Source organism: Schistocerca serialis, chromosome 2 (genome assembly GCF_023864345.2).
Source record: "Schistocerca serialis cubense isolate TAMUIC-IGC-003099 chromosome 2, iqSchSeri2.2, whole genome shotgun sequence".
Lineage (NCBI taxonomy): Eukaryota > Metazoa > Arthropoda > Insecta > Orthoptera > Acrididae > Schistocerca > Schistocerca serialis.
Window position 1 is genome coordinate 114,185,741 of NC_064639.1, and position 22,353 is coordinate 114,208,093.

The 22,353-nt window shown below is 45.4% G+C and overlaps 1 protein-coding gene across 2 annotated transcripts in view; it reads left to right on the top strand.

The window, feature by feature from the left end:
- The window catches only part of LOC126456793 (solute carrier organic anion transporter family member 4A1), a 552,827-nt gene that overhangs the window by 438,237 nt on the left and 92,237 nt on the right, over positions 1 to 22,353 (top strand). For both annotated transcript variants that reach the window (XM_050092582.1, XM_050092583.1), the window contains exons 5-6: positions 5,340 to 5,461; positions 20,878 to 21,120. In XM_050092582.1, the coding sequence (XP_049948539.1) occupies positions 5,340 to 5,461; positions 20,878 to 21,120 (365 nt within the window). The remainder of the gene's footprint in view (positions 1 to 5,339; positions 5,462 to 20,877; positions 21,121 to 22,353) is intronic.

Consider the following 22,353-nt stretch of genomic DNA (forward strand, 5'->3'; position numbering starts at 1 on the left):
TTTCTCGCAGGCGTACCATCGATTTGTCGCTGTGGCACGAGTTCATGATGAACTAATCTTTCAGAGTAAAAAAAAAAAAAAAAAAGTATTAGCACGGCTTTGACATTTGACCTGACCTGACGAGCTTATTTTGGTCTTGGAGAAACTTACCTCATGATTGAACCTTGGTCTCAACATCATAACCGTAAACCGACGTCTCATTACCAGTTATGATTCTCGTTAAGGAACATCTCGTTATCATTTGCGCGATCCAAAACCTTTTCACAGATTGAAAGGCGGATGTCTTTCTGGTTTTGACTCATGAGCCGTGGGACGAACTTGGCGGCAACACGATGCATTCTAAGATGATTTGTCAGGATTTCGTGAAATGATCCAACTGAAGTGTTTTGATCTTCTGTAATCTCTCGCACGGTCAGTCTTAGATTTGGACGCACAGTTTCGTCGACGTTCCTGACATGATCGTCGTCGGTAGACATCGAAGGGCGTCCTGAACGAGGATGGTCTTTAACTTCCATTTGGCCATTTTTAAACCATGCGAACCATTCGCGAGTACGGCTGAAGCACTCATCACCGTAGGCTTCCTACACTATTTGATGTGTTCCTGTAGAGGTTTCTTTGAGTTTCACGCAAAATTTAGTGTAGATGCGTTGCTCCTCAAACTGTGCCTTCTCGAAATTCGCAAACTGTGCGACACAACGTTCTATTCAATACAGCACTCAACAATAACTAACAGACGCACAACAATAAAAGTTCTGGCAGTTATACATTAAACACAGGCGTGTGCAGGGATGCAAACCGCATTTCGCTCCAGTTGGTGCGAAATTACGAATGTTCCGGAATTTTTTGAACAGACCTCGTATTTAATTCATTACTATTACCAAATAGGCATAAAAAAGTTGTATGTTGGCTTGAATGCGCAATGTCCTGGAGACGGTAAATGTGTTGTCATCTGCAGATCTAAAGATAACGACATGGTGGTCTTCCTGATGTTTCGATGAATTACAAGTACATCCTTCTTCCGTCGTAACACCAGCCGAATTATGTCTCAGTTATCCCTGTTTCGTTTGCCTAAAGTAACTTACATAACTACTGAAAGCTGTAACAAAGTGAACCGAAGGCTACTCTGAGACACTCCGTCCACTGGAATCTTCTCTGAATTGTCTTGTTCGCCGCGCGGGATTGGCCGAGCGGTCTTGGGCGCTGCAGTCATGGACTGTGCGGCTGATCCGGGCGGAGGTTCGAGTCCTCCCTCGGGCATGGGTGTGTGTGTTTGTCCTTAGGATGATTTAGGTTAAGTAGTGTCTAAGCTTAGGGACTGATGACCTTAGCAGTTAAGTCCCATAAGATTTCACACACATTTTTTCGTCTTGCTCCTGTCTGTGTATCACATACTACGTAAACAGAGGACAGTATACACTGAGGGGACGAAAGCTGTGGGATAGCGATAGGCACATATACAGACAGCAGTAGTATCGCGTAGACTGAACGAGGGATGATAATTGGGGCTAGACAAACAAGACATTCCATTTCGAAAATAGAAGCCTCCACTATTTTAGAAATAGCTGTACTGTTGTCTCCAGCAGTTGATTACTGTCATTCAGCGGCTCCTGCTCTATTCATAGCCATTGTTCTTCAAAATGGATACATCTACGTTTTGTAATTCTATAGCCAATTTTAAGATCTTTTAGTGTATTCCCCTAATTCATATCCTGTATTATATTACAGCTAAGTCTGAGAATGGTCGTGTAATAATCGAATTGGTCACCTTTGAACAAATGTGCTCGCGATCTAGACTGCTTTAATTTTTTTCAAATATTTGCCTTTGAATCTTTAACTTTTAATTCAGTACACTTTTACGGCTAAAACTATACTTATTTTGGTCCTTAATTGAGGATAACATTATAATCAATATAATACTGCTTACTTTGTGAGCCCATTGCATGCATGTTTTCATCGTTCTTCACCAGACGGGATTTCAGTGTTCTGTATGGGATGCCATATTCTGTGGAAGCTCTAAAACAATTCATTCATTTAACATTCCTTACATGCTTCATAGCCGTGTTCCACATTACCCGTCAGCGTTTGATGTTGTCCCAGCAGGTAAAAAGTAGACGTACAGTACCCCCTTGCAGTCCCAAAACACAGTTGCCTTGGCTTTAACATGACTTTCGCGGTTTGGGCGCCGCTAGTCGGATGACTGTTGTTTTGTCTCAGGTGTAGAGCGGCATGTCCAGGTTTCGTCACCCATGACAATCGAGTCCAAGAAGTTGTCCTCTTCGTCCGCATAGCGGCAAAGAGATTCGAGGTAGAATCAAGTCATTGCCGTTTGTGGTCAGCATACGCGGTACCCATCTTGCACACGCCTCCCGATATTCCAACTTTTCCGTCAAAATCCTGTGGATAGTGTTTTGTGTAAGCTCAGGAGCCAAAATGCAGAGAGCATCCAGAGTGCTCCTCCGATCTTATACGCGTGATTTTCTCAACTTTCGCAGCTGTGCCATCGGAAATTGGCTGTCTGGCTCCTTTCTTCGTGGTGAATTTCGGTACGACCGGCTGTAAGCTCTCCACACTACTCGCGAACGTTTGTGACATCCAGGCACCACCGACCATACACTTCCTGAACTGGCGATGAATTTCAGTCCGTTTAACGTTTTTTTGCGTTAAAAAATCGAATAACTGGGAGAACTTCGCGCTTGGCAGTAGTTTTCAACGGAGCTCCATTTTGATTGGCTACCAAGGCTAGACTCAGAATCCGAGCGGAGCTTGTGCGTGCTAATTAGGGACTGGAGGAAGCGCCTCTCACAAAAGTGGGGCCGACAACCATATTAACATTGAAATGTTCTCGGGTGATCAGCCGGGTGGCGTCGTCCAAAAGGCGGGTATTTCGTCACATCGACTTCTTGCCTTCTTCAGCTGTTCCTAATGACTGATAAGTGAGTAATATTGGATCTTTGCCGCCTTCCCCCAATCCCACACCTCCCGCCGTCTCCAGCCTTCCCCTCTCCCCTCCCCCGCCCCGCTGGGCGCGGAACTGGTGCGGTGGTGGGGGAAGTGCAACTTCGAGAGACGATCCACGGTCTTCAGTAGCGTCGTAACCAGTGCGGGCGCTGACTGCTGCTGGCGTGGTGACATTGCTTCTTCAGTTGTCATGACGGGAGCGGGCCTCCACGTAGAATGCCATTGTGTTCTGGTAACGCTCAAGGCCGGGTGCCGGTCTTGCTTAATTGAAAACCGCTGTCCTTATTTATTAGTCTGTTATCCAGTCGGACCTCTACAGCTTCTTTGAGAATAAAAGAGAGAAGACGAGGATAAAGCGGCTGCGACGGCGATTATTCCATATAATGGGAACATTTCAGCAAAAATCGGAAGAATACTCCGGAAACATAACGTCAACTGCGTGTTCCGTCCACCAGTGAGTGTGAGAAGATTATGTAGGCCAGACTATTCGGACGATCCAGGAGAATTGCACTGAGCGTAAACGCCACACTGACAAGGTTAAGCTGACAAAGCCCACCGTAGTAGAGCGCTGCATATCTGACAGACATCCCATGAATTATGACGATACCAAGTTGTCGCAACAATCCAAGACCTTCTGGGATTGGACAGAGGAGTACTGTCGCCAAGCCAGCAGAAATCAGCATCCGGCGCCGGCCACTGCGCTACCGAGGACCCTGGATCGACGCCCGACGTCTTTCCCCACCGCCGCATCAGGTCCGCGGCTGACTGGACACGGCGGAAGTGAGGGAGAGGATATAAAGGCGGCATCTAGCAGATATCACAAAGCATCAAGATGGCAAGAAATCGGCTTGCCGAAACACCGTAACTTTTGGACAATGACACCCTGATGAATACCCGAGACTTTTGTGGTCGGGGAAACCTATAATCACACTACCGTATTAAGGCCAAGTTCTGATTCAAATGAGCAAAATATAGGCAAAATTCAGAAATATTTTTTGAGACAGTTTAAAGACATACAAAGGATCTGTTTGGGGATTATGCTAGAGCATATTTTGAACTTTATTTTAGATTCTCAATACAAAAAACAAAATGGCGGCCGTAATTATGGTTTGATCAAGGGCCTGCGAGTTGGAAGTACGCAGATTGCGTGCAGTGTATCCCCTCAGGAGTTATCTGGAATAAAATATGGATAACATCAGTCGATACTACATTAAATTTATGGGAGCTTATACCTAACCACAATGAAATAACCTTAAATTTAACGTTATGGTGCTAACTCCAACTTTGAGTTCGACTTTTGGGAGTCTGTTTCACTCTTTATGGCTTTACAAAAAACAGTTATTAACAACAAATTTCATATGTTACAGGTATAGGCTCCCAAGAAAAGTGTTTACTTGAGGGCAGTCAAAATTAGAAGTTAATAGCTTGAACATTTTTTATTTTATGTTGCACACAGTTTTGAAAAATCGTTTCTCGAGAAACACCTGTTTAAAGTCTAGGAAAAACTTTTTATATTTATTGTTAGTTCAATTTGCATAAAAACTACATGTTATTAGATATTTTTGACGTCGCTGAACACAAATCTGAAGTTAGATTTGCAAAATCCGAAGTCCAAAATGGTCAATCCATTTTGCTGGACCAAAAATTAGTTTTTGATCAGTTTCGACCAAAATTTGACAAAAAAAAAATACTTTTACTTACGTTTAGGCTGCAACTGCAGGACCGTATATCAACCCTTCCTATAACTCGAGAATTGTACCTGGAGAGCAATTCTCTCATTCTTCTGGGAGAGAAAAGCCGACCTGGCTGAGCTGAACACGCTGTGTTAGGCAGTTGCACATGTTGTTCGTCATCTTTTACGACGAATATGTTTGCATGAATACTGGATTATAAACCATTTTGTGAACGTACGTCAAGGCACAACAAGTTTTCTGAGATGGGCGTTTCCGGCTGAGAGTGTGCCACAGCGGCTGTGACACTGCTTCGAACAATGGGCTGTGTAGAAACTTTTGTATTGCACGGATTAAAAATGCCTTTTTATCCCAACATTCTAGAAACATATACTCTTCAGAAATGGAATTAAAAAATCGAATTTTCAACCGTTTTGATTGAGAGCCTGCCTTAACAGTTTCTCTACGTCCCTAAAAAATAGCAGAACTTATTCTGGGATTGCCTTTGTATACTTAAACAACTTTCATTATTGTGACTTCCACTGGCACAAGCTCGAGACTATTCAATTGCCACCAACTTTTTCTTTGTCGTGTTGTGTGTATTGTTACTGTGTCATTTTGTATCACACCTCAGTCTACTGGCACGTTGGCGGAGCAGCAGGAGTTAACTGGAGCGCTACTGACATGGTTGCCGTGTGGCTGTTGTTGCAGGATGGGCCTGACGCAGGACAGCAATGTGTGGGTGGGCGCCTGGTGGATCGGCTTCGTGCTCGCCGCCTTCGTCTGCCTCGCCCTCGCCGTGCCGCTGCTCGCCTTCCCACCGGCCCTACCGGGTAAGTCGCTCTTACCCGTTGAACACCATGCACGAAAGGCACTTCTCAGTAAGGAGCCAATTTGAATACCTCTAATAAAGACAGTGAACATTTCCGACACTACGAGAATGGAACCACTGTGGCGTATATACCACATTGCGAGTCCTGATCGGTTACATAAAGCCGGCCGGTGTGGCCGTGCGGTTCTAGGCGCTTCAGTCTGGAACCGCGTGACCGCTACGGTCGCAGGTTCGAATCCTGCCTCGGGCATGGATGTGTGTGGTGTCCTTAGGTTAGTTAGGTTTAAGTAGTTCTAAGTTCTAGGGGACTGATGACCACAGATGTTAAGTCCCATAGTGCGCAGAGCCGTTTGAACCATTTTGGTTATATGAGGGGCAGTCAAATGAAAACCAAACACCCACCAGAACGGAACCATGGAAGTGTTCCATTCAGAAGTAATCACAATACGCATTTGTCCACCCCCAGTAACTAAGTGATCAGCGTGACGCTGTCAATCCTAAGGGCCCGGATTCGATTCCCGGCTGGGTCGGAGATTTTCTCCGCTCAGGGACTGGGTGTTGTGTTGTCCTAATCATCATCATTTCACATCCCCATCGACGCGCCAGTCGCCGAAGTGGCGTCAAATCGAAAGACTTGCACCAGTCGAACGGTCTACCCGACGGGAGGCCCTCGTCACACGACATTTTTTTACTTTAGGATACGCATTAAGATATTTATCCCATTGGGAGGAGAGACGATCAATTGCTGTTTCGAAAAACGCGGTCGACCTGTGAGGGATCCACAACCGCACCACCTCGCCCGACTGAAACCTACGTCCATGCACGTCCTTCTTCAGGTCACCAAAGACGTGAAGATCACGCGGTGAAGGATCTGAGCTGTGCGGAGGATGTTTCAGCGTTTCTCAACCAGATCGCCTCGTCCGACTGACAGTGTCTAGGCGGGCATAATCATCGGATGATTCCGTCAGACAACATTTCCTGGGCGTTTTGACTTTATGGTGCGTCGCAGTATCTGCAAAGTGTCTTCAAAGCGCTGCACATTGATTTTGGTTCCACTCTCGAAAAACTCGACGAGCGGAGAGCCCCTGCAGTCGAAGGAGGTCATCATGACCTTACCGGAACGTGTGTGAACAGCTTTGGATTTCTTTCGCAGGGGAGAGGTGGGCTGTTTCCACTGTAGGCTTTACCACTTCCTTGGGATCGAAATTGTGGCATCACGCTATTTCATGATAACCTTCTTCTTCGACTGCAGGGCCCCTCTGGATGAGTCCCTCGAGAGTGGTACCACAATCAGTGCGCAGCGGCACCAAGACACTTTGCAGAAACTGCAGCGTGCCATGAAGTCAAAGTGTCCAGGAATACTGTCGGACGGAATCGTTCTGTTCTACGATAACGTGTGCACACACACTTCCTATCGGACGAAGGCTATATTTCAGCAATTTTGCTGAGAAACGGTGTAACGTCCTCCGTACAGCCCAGATCTTTCACCGTTGACGTCGGCTTTAGTCGGACGAGGAGGCGCAAGAGTGTGTGCGATTGTGGGCCCGTTAACGGCCGACCGCGTTCTAGAAACAGGAATTGATCGTTTCGTCTCCCAGAGGGATAAATGTCTTAACGCGTGTGGCGATTACATTTGAAGTGGACCATTCTATGGTTTCGTTGTGGCGGATGTTCGGTTTTCAATTGATTGTCCTGTATACATTCACAATAACTGCATTCGCTGCTGTAGATGTGCAAGTTGGTATACAGACAGGTTTCCATTTGACTGTCCCGTTTACATTCAGAATAACTGTGTTCGCTGCTGTGTGAGCTGGTATACTGACAGGTTTCTTACCCCACAACTGACAGATGGTCACGACACCTGGTCCTTGAAAGTCGGAAAGTTCTGTCAGCAGGCATAGGCGACCGACCGCGTGTGTGTGTGTGCGTGTGTGTGTGTGTGTGTGTGTGTGCGTGTGTGTGTGTGTGTGTTGGAGGGACGGGGGAGGCGGCGCAAGAGGTGTAAGAAACAGAAGAGAACATTCTCTGCGATAGAAGAGACGAAATAACTGAGAAATCTCAAGACACAAAAGTTCTCCACTCCAGGAACCGGGACCTTTTCGAAACTCATGGTGACAAAAATAGCTGCAGTCATAGTCGTAGAATTACGAATACAGCAATCCAGCTTCCATTGCTGTACAATGGAGTGTCACACTGGAAAGACGTAGAGAATTTGAATTCAACTGTACACTCTCGAGAAGCGGTTGCAGCAGGCAGTTTGAGCTAGCTTTGGGAAGTTGTTATGGAAGGTTGTTTTAAGAGGTTGTCTGGCGCGAGCTGGGTCTCACCCAAACAAGAAAAATACCTAATTTTAATAAACATCTTTGTTGAAGTTTAAATACGCCATCGAACACCGAAAACAATAGCAAGCATGAAAATAACTCATAAAATACATTAACATAATGTGATCAGACGTTTTGTAACCAAAATAAGTGTTAATTTTGTGTTAGCAGAAGAGCCAACACCGTGTTACGAGTGGAGGCCGAAATGCACGCGTTTTAGCTCACGCAGGCTGGCGTGAGGAGGGAGGAGGGAAGAACTATACTGACGTGAGGTCTGGAACATGACAAGGAATGAGAATTCAGAAAGCGGACGTAATTAGTTTGATACTTTAATCCATCAATGATGAACGTCGCTCTTGACGGTACATGATTCACAATATTATCTGTTCAGAATACATTCTTGAAGTTAAGTATAGTAACTGAAATTGGCACCTTGCTAGGTCGTAGCAAATGACGTAGCTGAAGGCTATGCTAAACTGTCGTCTCTGCAAATGAAAGCGTATGTAGACAGTGAACCATCGCTAGCAAAGTCGGCTGTACAACTGGAGCGAGTGCTAGGGAATCTCTCTAGATTAGACCTGCCGTGTGGTGGCGCTCGGTCTGCAATCACTGATAGAGGCGACACGCGGGTCCGACGTATACTAACGGACCGCGGCCGATTTAAAGGCTACCACCTAGCAAGTGTGGTGTCTGGCAGTGACACCACAGTTAAAAATTGAACAACTGTTTTTAAAGTTTATGTCCTGTAAAGCCACATTGAAGAGCATTATTCGGTGACATTTCTGCTAAATGTTTCTGTTAATAACCAACAGGATTTTCTGCTGATCTCAGAAATTTTTTGTTTACATGCCTTTTAATCTTCTGGGTCAAACTAACATTACTGATAAATGATCAAAAATATTATGAATACTTCTGTCTTAATACGAGTATAAGGGGCGATCAAATCATCCCCGTGTGAGGGCGTTGCTGCAACGTATATACAACGTAGCGCGACTCCGTATGGGGTATCTAATCACCGCCATTTTGGGAAAGGGATTAGTGTGACATTCATGTCTTTCCGACGCGCGTGCCGTAATTTCGGAAACGTATACTATGACGACGTTATTACCAGATTCATCCAAACAGGAACAACATGCTGTTATTCTTCTCTTTGATGCCGAAGGAGAAACGGCGGTAAACATCCATTGGAGAATGAAGAATGTGTATGGGGCAGCATGCCTGTCGGATACAATCGCTGTGGAATGTGCGACAAGGCTTGCTGCACATCCCCATATCGCAAATGTCGTAATGTACGAGGTGCATTCAAGTTCTAAGGCCTCCGATTTTTTTTCTAGTTAACTACTCACCCGAAATCGATGAAACTGGCGTTACTTCTCGACGTAATCATCCTGCAGACGTACACATTTTTCACAACGCTGACGCCATGATTCCATGGCAGCGGCGAAGGCTTCTTTAGAAGTCTGTTTTGACCACTGGAAAATCGCTGAGGCAATAGCAGCACGGCTGGTGAATGTGCGGCCACGGAGAGTGTCTTTCATTGTTGGAAGAAACCAAAAGTCACTAGGAGCCAGGTCAGGTGAGTAGGGAGCATGCGGAATCATTTCAAAGTTGTTATCACGAAGAAACTGTTGCGTAACGTTAGCTCGATGTGCGGGTGTGTTGTCTTGGTGAAACAGCACACGCGCAGCCCTTCCCGGAGGTTTTTGTTGCAGTGCAGGAAGGAATTTGTTCTTCAAAACATTTTCGTAGGATGCACCTGTTACCGTAGTGCCCTTTGGAACGCAATGGGTAAGGATTACGCCCTCGCTGTGCCAGAACATGGACACCATCATTTTTTCAGCACTGGCGGTTACCCAAAATTTTTGGGTGGCGGTGAATCTGTGTGCTTCCAATGAGCTGACTGGCGCTTTGTTTCTGGATTGAAAAATGGCATCCACGTCTCATCCATTGTCACAACCGATGAAAAGAAAGTCCCATTCATGCTGTCGTTGCGCGTCAACATTGCTTGGCAAGATGCCACACGGGCAGCCGTGTGGTCGTCCGTCAGCATTCGTGGCACCCACCTGGATGACACTTTTTGCATTTTCAGATCGTCGTGCAGGATTGTGTGCACAGAACCCACAGATATGCCAACTCTGGAGGTGATCTGTTCAACAGTCATTTGGCGATCCCCCAAAACAATTCTCTCCACTTTCTCGATCATGTCGTCAGAACGGCTTGTGCGAACCCGAGGTTGTTTCGGTTTGTTGTCACATGATGTTCTGCCTTCATTAAACTGTCGCACTCATGAATGCACTTTCGACACATCCATAACTCCATCACCACATGTCTCCTTCAACATCAATGAATTTCAATTGGTTTCACACCACGCCAATTCAGAAAACGAATGATTGCACGCTGTTCAAGTAAGGAAAACGTCGCCATTTTAAGTATTTAAAACAGTTCTCATTCTCGCCGCTAGCGGTAAAATTCCATCTGCCGTACGGTGCTGCCATCTCTGGGCCGTATTGACAATGAATGCGGCCTCATTTTAAAACAATGCGCATGTTTCTATCTCTTTCCAGTCCGGAGAAAAAAAATCGGAGGCCTTAGAACTTGAATGCACCTCCCAGAAGTTACGCCAAGTCAAGTGGGAGACACTACAGCACACGCCACATAGACTTGATCTCTTCCCATGCGATTATACAATTATCACGCCTACGGTTCCTTAAAAAGGGTCTTGAAGGGTCGACGATTCCTGTCGGCCTAGGATGTGCAGCAGGCGGTTAGGGACTTTTTCATGCAACAGTGCACGGTGTTTTATTAAATGGGTATCTTCAACACGGCGCCTCGGTTGGATGATTGTCTCAATGCTCACTGCGATTTTGCCTGATTGGTATACCGATTCTGCACTCTACGGCCTTCAAACGGAAACTCTTTGATAGACCCTTAAACAGGGTGAGTCAGGAGGAAAGTTACAAGCTTTAAGGGATGGTAGTAATTGTGATTCTGAACAAAAAACTTCAAATGAATATATGCCTTTTTCCGACAGCCAGCTGTTTGAAAATCAGGGGCGTCTGCCATATGTCCTCCCTCACCAGCACTTAAATGCAAATACAACCAAAGCAACATTAGGCCACGTAGTGTTGTCTTTAATGACCATAACTCGTTTTTCTGAAACAACTCATTTTTTCCCTCATACACGTTGACTTAGCGGACCCGCAGCTTTCAGCCTTAGGGTTCCTACACTCATGCTCATAAATTAAGGATAATTGCAGAATGTGGTGCCACACAACGTGGCACTACACAAAACTGGCGCTAATAGCATAGGCACGTGGGGAACACGCATGACACAGATCTGTAAGTCCACGGTATTGGTGATAACTTGAGAAAACCTTCCCGAAACTCATGACCTACAAAACGCCACTGTTTCCTGCGCATGTACCCCGACACCAATATGGGATATGATCACCAGGCACACGTACAAAGGCCGCGCAACGGGTGGGCATACTCTGGATCAGATGGTCAAGCAGCTGCTGGGGTATAGCCTCCCATTCTTGCACCAGTGCCTGTCGGAGTTCCTGAAGTGTCGCAGGGGTTTGAAGACGTGCAGCGATACGTCGACCAAGAGCATCCTAGACGTGCTCGATGGGGTTTACGTCTGGAGAACAGGCAGGCCACGCCATTCGCCTGACATCTTCTGTTTCAAGGTACTTCTCCATGGCAGCTCGGTGGGGCCGTGCGTTATCATCTATCAGGAGGAAGGTGTGACCCACTGCACCCCTGAAAAGGCGGACATAGTGGTGCAAAATGACATCACGATACACCTGACATGTTGCAATTCCTCGGTCAAAGACATGTAGGGGTGTACGTGCACCAATCATAATACCACCCCATACCATCAAACCACGACCTCCTTAAAGGCAACTTTCAAGGACATTAAGGGGTTGGTATATGGTTCCTGGTTCACGCCAGATGAAAACCCGGCGAGAATCACTGTTCAGACTGTACCTGGACTCGTCCTTGAACATAACCTGGGATCACTGTTCCAATGCCCATGTACTGAGTTCTTGATACCAGGCTTTACGAGCTCTCCTGTGACCAGGGGTCAGTGGAATGCACCTTGCAGGTCTCCGGGCGAATGAACCATGTCTACTCAGTCGTCTGTAGACTGTGTGTCTGGAGACAACTGTTGCAATGGCTGCGGTAAGGTCCTGAGCCAGACAACCTGCAGTACTCCCTGGCCGTATGCGGGCACTGATGGTGAGATATCGGTCTTCTTGTGGTGTTGTACGCTGTAGACGTCCCGTACTGTAGCGCCTGGACACATTTCCTGTCTGCTGGAATCGTTGCCATAATCGTGAGATCCCATTTTGTGGCACAAGGAGGGCCCGTGCTATGACCTGCTGTGTTTGACCAGCCTCTAGTCACCCTAGTCTTCTACCCCACATAACGTCATCAATATGTGTTCTTGGAGCCATTTTGAACACACAGTCACCATTAGCACGTCTGAAAACGTCTGCACATTTACTCGCTGCACCGTACTCTGACATGCACCAACACACCTCTGCGTATGTGGACTGCTGCCAGCGCCACCGCGCGACGAGCGCAGGTCAGATGCGTCGCATGGTCATAGCCCGAGGTAATTTAAACTCGCAAACCGCCCACCAGAGCGTTGTTTCACCATGTATCAGCATTATCCTTAATTTATGAGCATGAGTGTATATGCCTTCACGGCAATTGAGTGATGCTGCTTCCATTATGGACATTTCGACAGAAACAACAGCCAGGATATTCTTTACTACATGGAACGTCTCTCTCGTATTTTACATGCGTATGTTCAAGCAAAGGATCGTACGAATGAGCTCAAACCAGCAACACAGCAGCTGTCCACAAGAGCTGCAAAATGCATTGCAGTTGATGGTAGACTTCCCTAGTGTTTTCATTAGTTTCCTTGGAAACTGTTAACAACAGGGGATTTGTCCTTGGAGTCCTTCGTGGTGGACTGCTTCAGTAAAATGTTCTTGGTTTTCATGCCTCGGCATGTCGAACAAAACACTCGATTTTTAGATAGCTGTCTCCGGCACGTAACCAGGAGGTGAAATCACTGGCTGCCTCGACTGCCACAGTGTTTCGCTTAAACAGGATGTTCAGAAATTCCCGTTACAGACTTCTAGGACTTGTAGAATGATTACGTAATATTCTGAATAGGAACTCATATCCAGAAATGTCATCCGACGACGCTACAGACCGCCAAAGTTACCGTCGCCGGCGCCTGTGAATGCGGTGTAGACAGGATGATTACGTGAAGATGTTACAGACTTTCTAGGATGATGAAGGATATATGCATCAGTTAGAGGTGAGGGTCCATATAACTGAAACGTACGCGTCGAAAGCTGTAAGTGAAAACCTTTCTGATACCTCTGACAGTGGAACTTATGTACTGGTACTGTTGTTGCAAAGACTGTAGGTTAGCCAACTTTCAGAGACAGTAGCAAGCAAAAAATGATTAGTAAACATGGGCTCTAGAATGCATACCTGAGAGGGTATGAGCAGTTGTTCACTTTCGCTACTGTGAAACACATTTCCTTTATTGAACAAGTGCTACTAGCTCTTAAGATACGCATTTTAGAGCGCTCTTTTCTGATACTAGATCCCCTGTGCTAAATCGACTCCTGTTTTTTCTTCTGTCACGTCATCAGACAAGACTACCCTTGCTTTTAATTTCACCGAAAGTTGTTTTGACTCTCCTCTATGCTGAGTCAGTACTTCCGACAGTCATTTCTTTTTCGCTTTCTTCACATTTTTCATGCAGCAGTTTCGTCTTAGCTTACTTGCACTTCTCATTTATTTCATTCCTCAGTGCCTTTCCATGAACATTTTTGTACTTCCTTTTTTCGTCGATCAACTGAAGTATTTCTACTGTTACCCATAGTTATTTCCCAGTTACCTCTTTGTACCTATATTTTTCTTTCCAACTCTTGTGATTGCCCGTTTTAGAGATGTCCATTGCTCGTCAACTGTACTGCCTGTCCAGCCTACTCTTCATCATTACTACACTGTCGTCTAAGTTGCACTCGTGGTCTCGGGGTAGCATCTTTGTTTAGTCATCAAAACGTCCTCGGTCCTGGTTTCGAACGCCACCAACGTGTAAATTTTGGCGGCCGATGACTACCAACCTAAGAAGTCACACTCATTCTGCCAAAGGCCCTTACCTAAGAGGGCGGAGGAGCGGACAGAGGTTTAGGGCTCTCTCTTGTCCTGAGATGGGGATCTGCCCTTAAAGGCAGAAGATCAACAATGCTCAACGGCATGAGAATACAGAAGCCAATGGGAACGACTGCAGTAATGGCACATAATGTATATCCACAGGACATGTGACCTGTAATTGAAAAAGTGTCATGATGATCTCTTCTTTGGCGAAAGATTCCAGAATAGTCCCTCATTCGGATCTCCGGGAGGGGACTGCCAAGAGTGAGGTTACCATGAGAAAAAGATTGAATAATAAGCGAAAAGATAACGTTCTACGAGTCAGGGCGTGGAATGTCAGAAGCTTGAACGTGGTAGGGAAGCTAGAAAATCTAAAAATGCAAATGCAAATGTTCATTCTGCATGTAGTGGGGGTCAGTGAAGTGAAATGAAAAGAAAACAAGGATTTATGGTCAGATGAGTAAAGGGTAATGTCAACAGCAGCACAAAATGGTATAACGGAAGTAGGATTCGTTATAAATATGAAGGTGGGGCAGAGAGTGAGTTACTGGGAACAGTTGAGTGACAGGGTTGTTCTTGCCAGAACTGACAGCAAACCAACATCGATAACGATAGTTTAAGTATACATGCCGAAGTCACAAGCTGAAGATGAAAAGATAGAGAAAATATATGAGGATATTGCACGGGTAATGCAGTACGTAACGGTAAATGAAAATTCAATAGTCATGGGGATTTGAATGCTGTTGTAGGGGAAGGAGTAGAAGAAAGGGTTACGGGAGAATATGGGCTGGGTCCTACTAATGTGAGGGGAGAAAGACTAATTTGAGTTCTGTAATCAATTTCGCTACTGACAGCGAGTAGTCTGTTCAGGAATCACAAGAGGAGGAGGTATGCTTGGAAAAGGGCGTGAGACACGGGAAGATTTCAGTTAGATTACATCATGGTCAGACAGAGATTCCGAGATCAGTTTAAGCATGCACTATATTAAAAATCTTTCCAACAGGCGTTATTTTTAGTACGTTTAGTTGCGCTGAAGAGTCACAAAATGTGACGTCGATCCTATAGCTCATTGCTCCGTTGAAATTACATATAGGTCCTTGCCAGGATTTGCACTGTTTTCGTTCTTGATTGATGTTTAGGTTGAGTTTCGGGGCACTTTGTTCATACTCTTCCATTTTAAGCTCATGTTCCAAATTAGTGCCTAATAAACTGCACTCCTCCCGAACAGGCCATGAAGGCCCAACAGTAAGCACCTTCTCAGTGAAGTAGCTCCTCAGTTTGCCTCACAAGCGCTGAGTGCACCCCGCTTGGCAATAGCGCTCGGCAGACCGGATGGTCACCCATCCAAGTTGTAGCCCAGCCCGACATCGCTTAACTATGGTGATCTGCACAGTTAATCCATATTGAGCTGTTTTCAGACGCGCGGTATGCTACAATTATTCACAAGAAAATAAAACACACAAAAAGAAACTTGCTAATAACACACTTTTTGCCGCAAATGCCTAACGAAAGGTACGGGACATGTTTCGCTTGCTTACTCTTTGTAATCATTCGTAAAACTGTCGCTAGGTGGTGCGACTTCTGTAGCGCATTAATTTACAGATATGTCTGTCCTATAACGGATTAGAACTGCCTTCCCAGTAACGGGTTAGAACTACTCTCGCCAGAAACAAAAAACTGTCTTCAGCACTATCGTAACATTAATATTATTCGTCGATTAATGACACATTGAAGCATAATGGAAGTTTATAGAGACAGGGATTCGACAGCGAGGTCTCAGCAAGTCTGTTGATTCCCTTTCGTTTTAACCAGCGAAACGTAAAATCATGTGGAGGTAAAGAACAGAGCTATGAATGTGTAAGACAGAAAATGGGAGCCGACAATTCCTCTTTGTTCTTTTGTGGTTTATTTGAAGCACACAAGATCTGTTGCTCGCATAGCTTCTGCGCTTTTATGTAACTAAAGCAATTACTTTTTATACAAGTACAGTTTACGAGCACAAACATAAACACATGTACATAATTATTGTTGTTATGTTGCACTCAACTTTCTTCATCATGATCAAAGGCAAGAGTTCTCTGTTATTACTGATAAATGAGGAGGTTGTTTATGAGTAATAGAAACATGTTTTATATCAGTTCGACCAAGTATTGAAGCGATGTTTGATGTATTTTTGTTTTGCGATTCTTTTCTACTTTACCTTTTTCTTGAGGAATTTGCGTTTTCTAGTGCTGTGTGGTAAATTATATTGTCTTCTTTATTTTTACTACAGCATCCCCTGTTTCACGTTAAAAATCAACAATTTTCGAATAGAACCTGAATTAAACATTGGCAGTTTCAGTTTTGCTATAAATGCTGGTTGTTCAAGTAACATACAGGAGGATAAGTATGCAGAAGAAGAATGTTGCGTAGGTTACTGGGTCCTTTATGTATCATCAGTTAGTTTCTACAAAGTACACCGCTTCCGGTTTTTACTGGAATGTAATAAGACACTGAGTGCATCCCTAAAGAAAGCGATTGTGTTATAAGGTAACGCCCAATACGTATGCAACACATCCAGCATGTAGGGAAGGCGGATACTATCTTAACTGACCAAAACTACTAGGAAAAGTACCGTAGTCTGCGATTACGTATTTTATTCTACGGTAGGCGACGGTAGTTTAATAACTCTACCGTAGCAGCCACGCCCCCAAAACTTTTGCTGCATGGAGCTAACGGCCATTTCAGTATGCAGCATTAAGACTAGCTGCTAACTGTTTGAAAAACATCACTAGGTATCAACCATTTCAAAAACTGTAGCTGTCATTATTTAAATACGTGTTGGAAATGCGACGTGTTTTTTCTATCGTTTCGGCCTGCTATGGACCACGAAGATTTTTATCTCTTCCCTGATTGTGTTTTCCTATTTTGCCAGTAGATTTTCATTTTGGCTGACTGTGCTTCTTTTCTCTGTTTTAACCATTTGCAGGCAGGACGTGGAACTGGCGTAGTAAGCGAAATAAGGTTTTTAGAAATTTTGACTTTTTCTCTGAAAACTTCTCGATCCTGAATGTCCTCAAATGAAATTTCAGCTTCCTGCAAATCCTTTTTAACATAGCTTGCTCATTTTGAACGCGATTTTGTTTTTGAAATTGTGGAATCTATGCGATGAGTAAGTCTTTGCGCGTTCTTTCTTTCCAGATGACCAAAAAGCATCATTCCCCGCTTCCTCATGCTGTTAACAATGTCTTCTGTATGTTCGTATAATTCACAGTTGTGTCTTCGGCGAAATTCTCCGTTTTCTTTGATAGGGCCAAAAATTTTCCGGTCTTTTATTTCAAGTTTTCGTAGTGGTCCTTTCTTCGTCATGTTTAAATATTCTGATACATACAAAACTGATGGTCTGGTTACGGTGTTATAATGACAAAGTTTTAGATTTAAAGACAGGCTTTTGCTTTTGTATAAGTCTTTGCACAGATGAAAAGCACCTTCTAGTTTAGAACACCTGCTTTCTACAGCTGCATTTTCTGAACCGTCAGGTGTAATTATTTCTCCAAGATATTTAAATTTCTTCTACTGCTTGATTTTCTCTTGTTGTATTTCAATATGAGGAGGAGCGTGTTTGATGTTTGTGATGAATTCCGTTTTATTAAATGCTATTTTTAGGCCAGTCTTAGCAGCAGTTGATTGTAGGCTGGACACTTGAACCTTAGCTTCGTCATTATTATTTGCAATGAGTTCCTGATCATCAGCAAAAGCCAAACATTTTCCACTGAGGCCATTTCTTTTGTGTCCAAGTTGAATCCGATTATCTGGCGGTACGGTTGTTTTCCACTCTCTGACTATCTTTTCCAGGACACAGTTGCAAAGCAATGGAGAGAGCAGGTCACCTTGTCTCACTGCTGTACAGATTTCAAATGGTTCTGACAGATCGCCTCTGAACTGGACCTTTGACACTGTGTTATTTAAAGTGGCGCTTATCAGATTGATTGTTTTCCTGTTGTTGTTGTTTTTGTTGTGGTCTTCAGTCCAGAGACTGGTTTGACGCAGCTCTCCATGCTACTCTATCCTGTGCAAGCTTCTTCATCTCCCAGTATCTACTGCAACCTACATCCTTCTGAATCTGTTTGGTGTATTCATCTCTTGGTCCCCCTCTACGATTTTTACCCTCCACGCTGCCCTCCAATACCAAATTGGTGATACCTTGATGCCTCAGAATATGCTCTACCAACCGATCCCTTCTTCTAGCCAAGTTGTGCCACAAATTTCTCTTCTCTCCAATTCTATTCAGTACCTCCTCATTAGTTATGTGATCTACTCTGTCCATTCCGTTCAACTGCTCTTCCAAGTCCTTTGCTGTCTCTGACAGAATTACAATGTCATCGGCGAACCTCAAAGTTTTTATTTCTTCTCCATGGATTTTAATATCTACTCCGAATTTTTCTTTTGTTTCCTTCACTGCTTTCTCAATATACAGATTGAACAACATCGGGGAGAGGCTACAACCCTGTCTTAATCCCTTCCCAACCACTGCTTCCCTTTCATGCCCCTCGACTCTTATAACTGCCATCTGGTTTCTGTACAAATTGTAAATAGCCTTTCGCTCCTGTATTTTACCCCTGCCACCTTTAGAGTTTGAAAGAGAGTATTCCAGTCAACATTGTCAAAAGCTTTCTCTATGTCTACAAATGCTAGAAACATAGGTTTGCCTTTCCTTAATCTAGCTTCTAAGACAAGTCGTAGGGTCAGTATTGCCTCACGTGTTCCGATATTTCTACGGAATCCAAACTGATCTTTCCCGAGGTCGGCTTCTACCAGTTTTTCCATTCGTTTGTAAAGAATTCGCGTTAGTATTTTGCAGCCGTGTCTTATTAAACTGATAGTTCGGTAATTTTCACATCTGTCAACACCTGCTTTCTTTGGGATTGGAATTATTATATTCTTCTTGAAGTCTGAGGGTATTTCGCCTGTCTCATACACTTTGCTCACCAGATGGTAGAGTTTTGTCAGGACCGGCTCTCCGAAGGCTGTCAGTAGTTCTAATGGAATGTTGTCTACTCCCAGGGCCTTGTTTCGACTTAGGTCTTTCAGTGCTCTGTCAAACTCTTCACGCAGTATCATATCTCCCATCTTCATCTACACTGCTGGCCACCGTAAATGCAACACCCTGAAGGAAGCATCCGAATCAAGTGAAATTTACACCATGGGTTCACAGCGATGAGATATGCAACTGATCAGAATTTCAGCGCAGACGCACATCACGCGCGCCTGTGGCGCCACCTCATAGCGCAATTTAAGGCTTGGCGATTTCGACGAGTGTACGTTCGGCACGTGTGTTTACCTATGGTTGTTTCACAAGACGATCAGTTATGCCTCGTAGACAACAGCGAACATCGTTTGATCAAGTATCCGAGTTCGACAGAGGAAGGATAGTGGCTTACCGAGATTGTGGATTATCATACAGAGAAATCGCCAGTCGTGTTGGACGAAACCAAACAACTGTAATGCGGATATGTGACCGTTGGATGCAGGAGGGTACGACGGACCGACGTGGTCGATCGCATTCACCTCGGTGCACCACTGCACGTGCTGATAGTCAAATTGTGCGCATGGCAGTGACGGATCGCTCAGTGACATCCCGAACCATAGCACAGCACATTGCGTATGTAACGCATCATCCAGTGTCTGCGCGTACCATTCGACGCCGTTTACAGCAGAGTGGTCTGTCCGCAAGACGTCCATTGCTTCGTCTACCATTGACGCAGAACCACAGACGTCTCCGTCGCCAATGGTGTGATGACAGACGGATGTGGACGGCAGAATGGAATGACGTTGTCTTTACTGACGAGGCACGCTTCTGTCTGCAGCACCACGATGGTCGGATTAGAGTGTGGAGACACCGTGGAGAGAGTATGCTGGACAGCTGCATTATGCACCGCCACACTGGTCTTGCACCGGGTATTATGGTATGGGGCGGTATTGGATATTACTCTCGCACGCCTCTAGTACGCATTGCTGGTACTTTAAATAGCCGGCGCTACATATCCGAGGTGCTGGAGCCAGTTGTCCTTCCTTACCTTCAGGGCTCGGCCACAGCCATATTTCAACAGGATAATGCGCGACCACACGTGGCACGCATTGTCCAAAGGTTCTTCGTCAATAACCAGATTGAAGTGCTTCCCTGGCCGGCTCGCTTTCCGGATCTTTCGCCGATAGAAAACATGTGGTCCATGGTTGCTCAACGAGTGACCCAGATTACATCCCCAGCTGCCACACCAGATGATCTTTGGCAACGTGTGGAAGCTGCTTGGGCTGCTGTACCCCAGGAACACATGCAACGTCTCTTTGACTCAATGCCGAGACGTGTGGCAGCGGTGATCTCCAACAATGGCGGCTACTCTGGCTACTGATTCTGGCAGGAACCACATGTCACAGACGTCTGTAAACGTAATCATTTGATACTTGGTCAACATGTTATCTACAAAATAAATTTTGTTGTGCTACCTCTTGTCTTTCTTGGTGTTGCATTTACGGTGGCCAGCAGTGTACATCCTCTTCCATTTCCATAATTTGCCCTCAAGCACATAGCGCCGTTGTATAGACTCTCTATATACTCCTTCCACCTTTCTGCTTTCCCTTGTTTTCCTATCTAGACCAAATTCGGCAAGGGTGTTCTTTATTGTTTCTCGATCAATTGAGTCATACGCTTTTTGAAAGTCGACAACGGTCACAACAAACGTTTTTGATCTTGATTTGGCGTATGATATAACAGGTGTCAGGTTATGGATCCGCTCTGCACAGGATCTTGATGTCCTGAAACCACCTTGATATTCGCCCAATCTGTAATCCATTACTGAAAAATATAGGGCGGCTCTGCCACAGAGTCGCGCGGCTGCTGAAGTTTGTTTACAAGTCCTATTCTGCACAGGCTCGGCGGCGCTGCGCGCGCAGAAGGTGTCGGAGGCGCACGGAAACTGCCGCGTGGAGGCGTTCAGCAAGGTGCGCGAGATGCCGCGCGCGCTGCGACACCTCGTGGCCAACCCCACCTTCTTCTTCCTGAACCTGGCCGGCGCCAGCGAGGGGCTGCTCATCGCCGGCTTCGCCGCCTTCCTGCCCAAGCTCATCGAGAACCAGTTCAGCGTCAACGCCACCTGGGCCGCCATGCTCATGGGTCAGTATCTTCGTCTTCTGCCCTTCCAGTGACTTGGCCTTTTCACCTCGTGTTGCGCGAGGCGAGTAAGTTGAAAACATTAACAACGTAATAAAAGTTCTATTTCCATTGTTCTGTAACGTATCACTGCTTTAAAGAAAACCTAAGTGACAGCATACAGAAGGCAAGCCAAACGCTGCCACAATACCTGTCTACTACGGCTGCCACAATTGCGCGGCAAGCACGAACGCAGAGCGGCGTTCATCCATATGCTTTCTGAGGAGCGAAGGTGAGGCGTGTTTATGATTGCAATAGGAGTGTGATGTCGTCAGTCATACGGCCACACCGCCGCCTGAGAGATCGATCCGCCCGATGTGATTCTCTCGATAAATCGAAGAACGGCTGTGTTAGACAAAGAGTACACAGCCAGTCGCAGTACTTAATGCTCGCCGCGAGGCGCCTCTAGGACACTTCGTGTGTAGTGCAGTTGTGCCAGTCTACAGTTCGTAGCCGCGCTCAGTGGTCTGTCAGCGCCGATGTTAGCCATCGTCTGCAAGCTCAGTCATTGTTGCCATCAAGCCTTTGTAGCTCCGTTCCAAGTTAGTCTTAAAAGTCACCGGATTCGACATCCAAGATTACGAGAGATTAATTCGTCAATGCAAGATTTGTGACTTGTAAATTCGGTCATTTTCAGACGCTTAGTCTAGTCACGTCTTCTATAACTGTCAACCAACTGATCATGGACTACAGCAAAGTTAAGTAATAAGTACTTTCTTATTTTGTACTCCTGATAATTAACTGTGTTTCCCTGTTGTAGCTACCAAGCAGTCTCGGCATAGCAGAACCCACGTTTCCACCTCCTTGGCTACCTCATATTTGCCTCCTCATGTTGATGGACTCGATTATGGTGGAAGATCGAGAGACATCAAGGAGTACGAGTGGAGTAGGAACCAGAGGAACGGCACGAAGCCTGCCACCCAGGACAGGCATACTGCACTGCGTATATGGTGTCTGTTCTTTTGGAAATGTCCTAAAGAAGAGACACTACAATACAGGGTGTCCCACTCAGACCTCCCTGTTTTAAGGATCCAGGGGAGAAAAACCACAGTACATACGACAGTGAAAAATGCACCAAATTGTAGAGCATCTCAAAGAATTTATATTCCCGCGTCAGAAGTACCAAGCGTCGTCGCCAGAGCGCAGTACGGTCGCATGAAGTGAAAATGGCGACTCCAAAGGCAGTGCGCGCAAGCA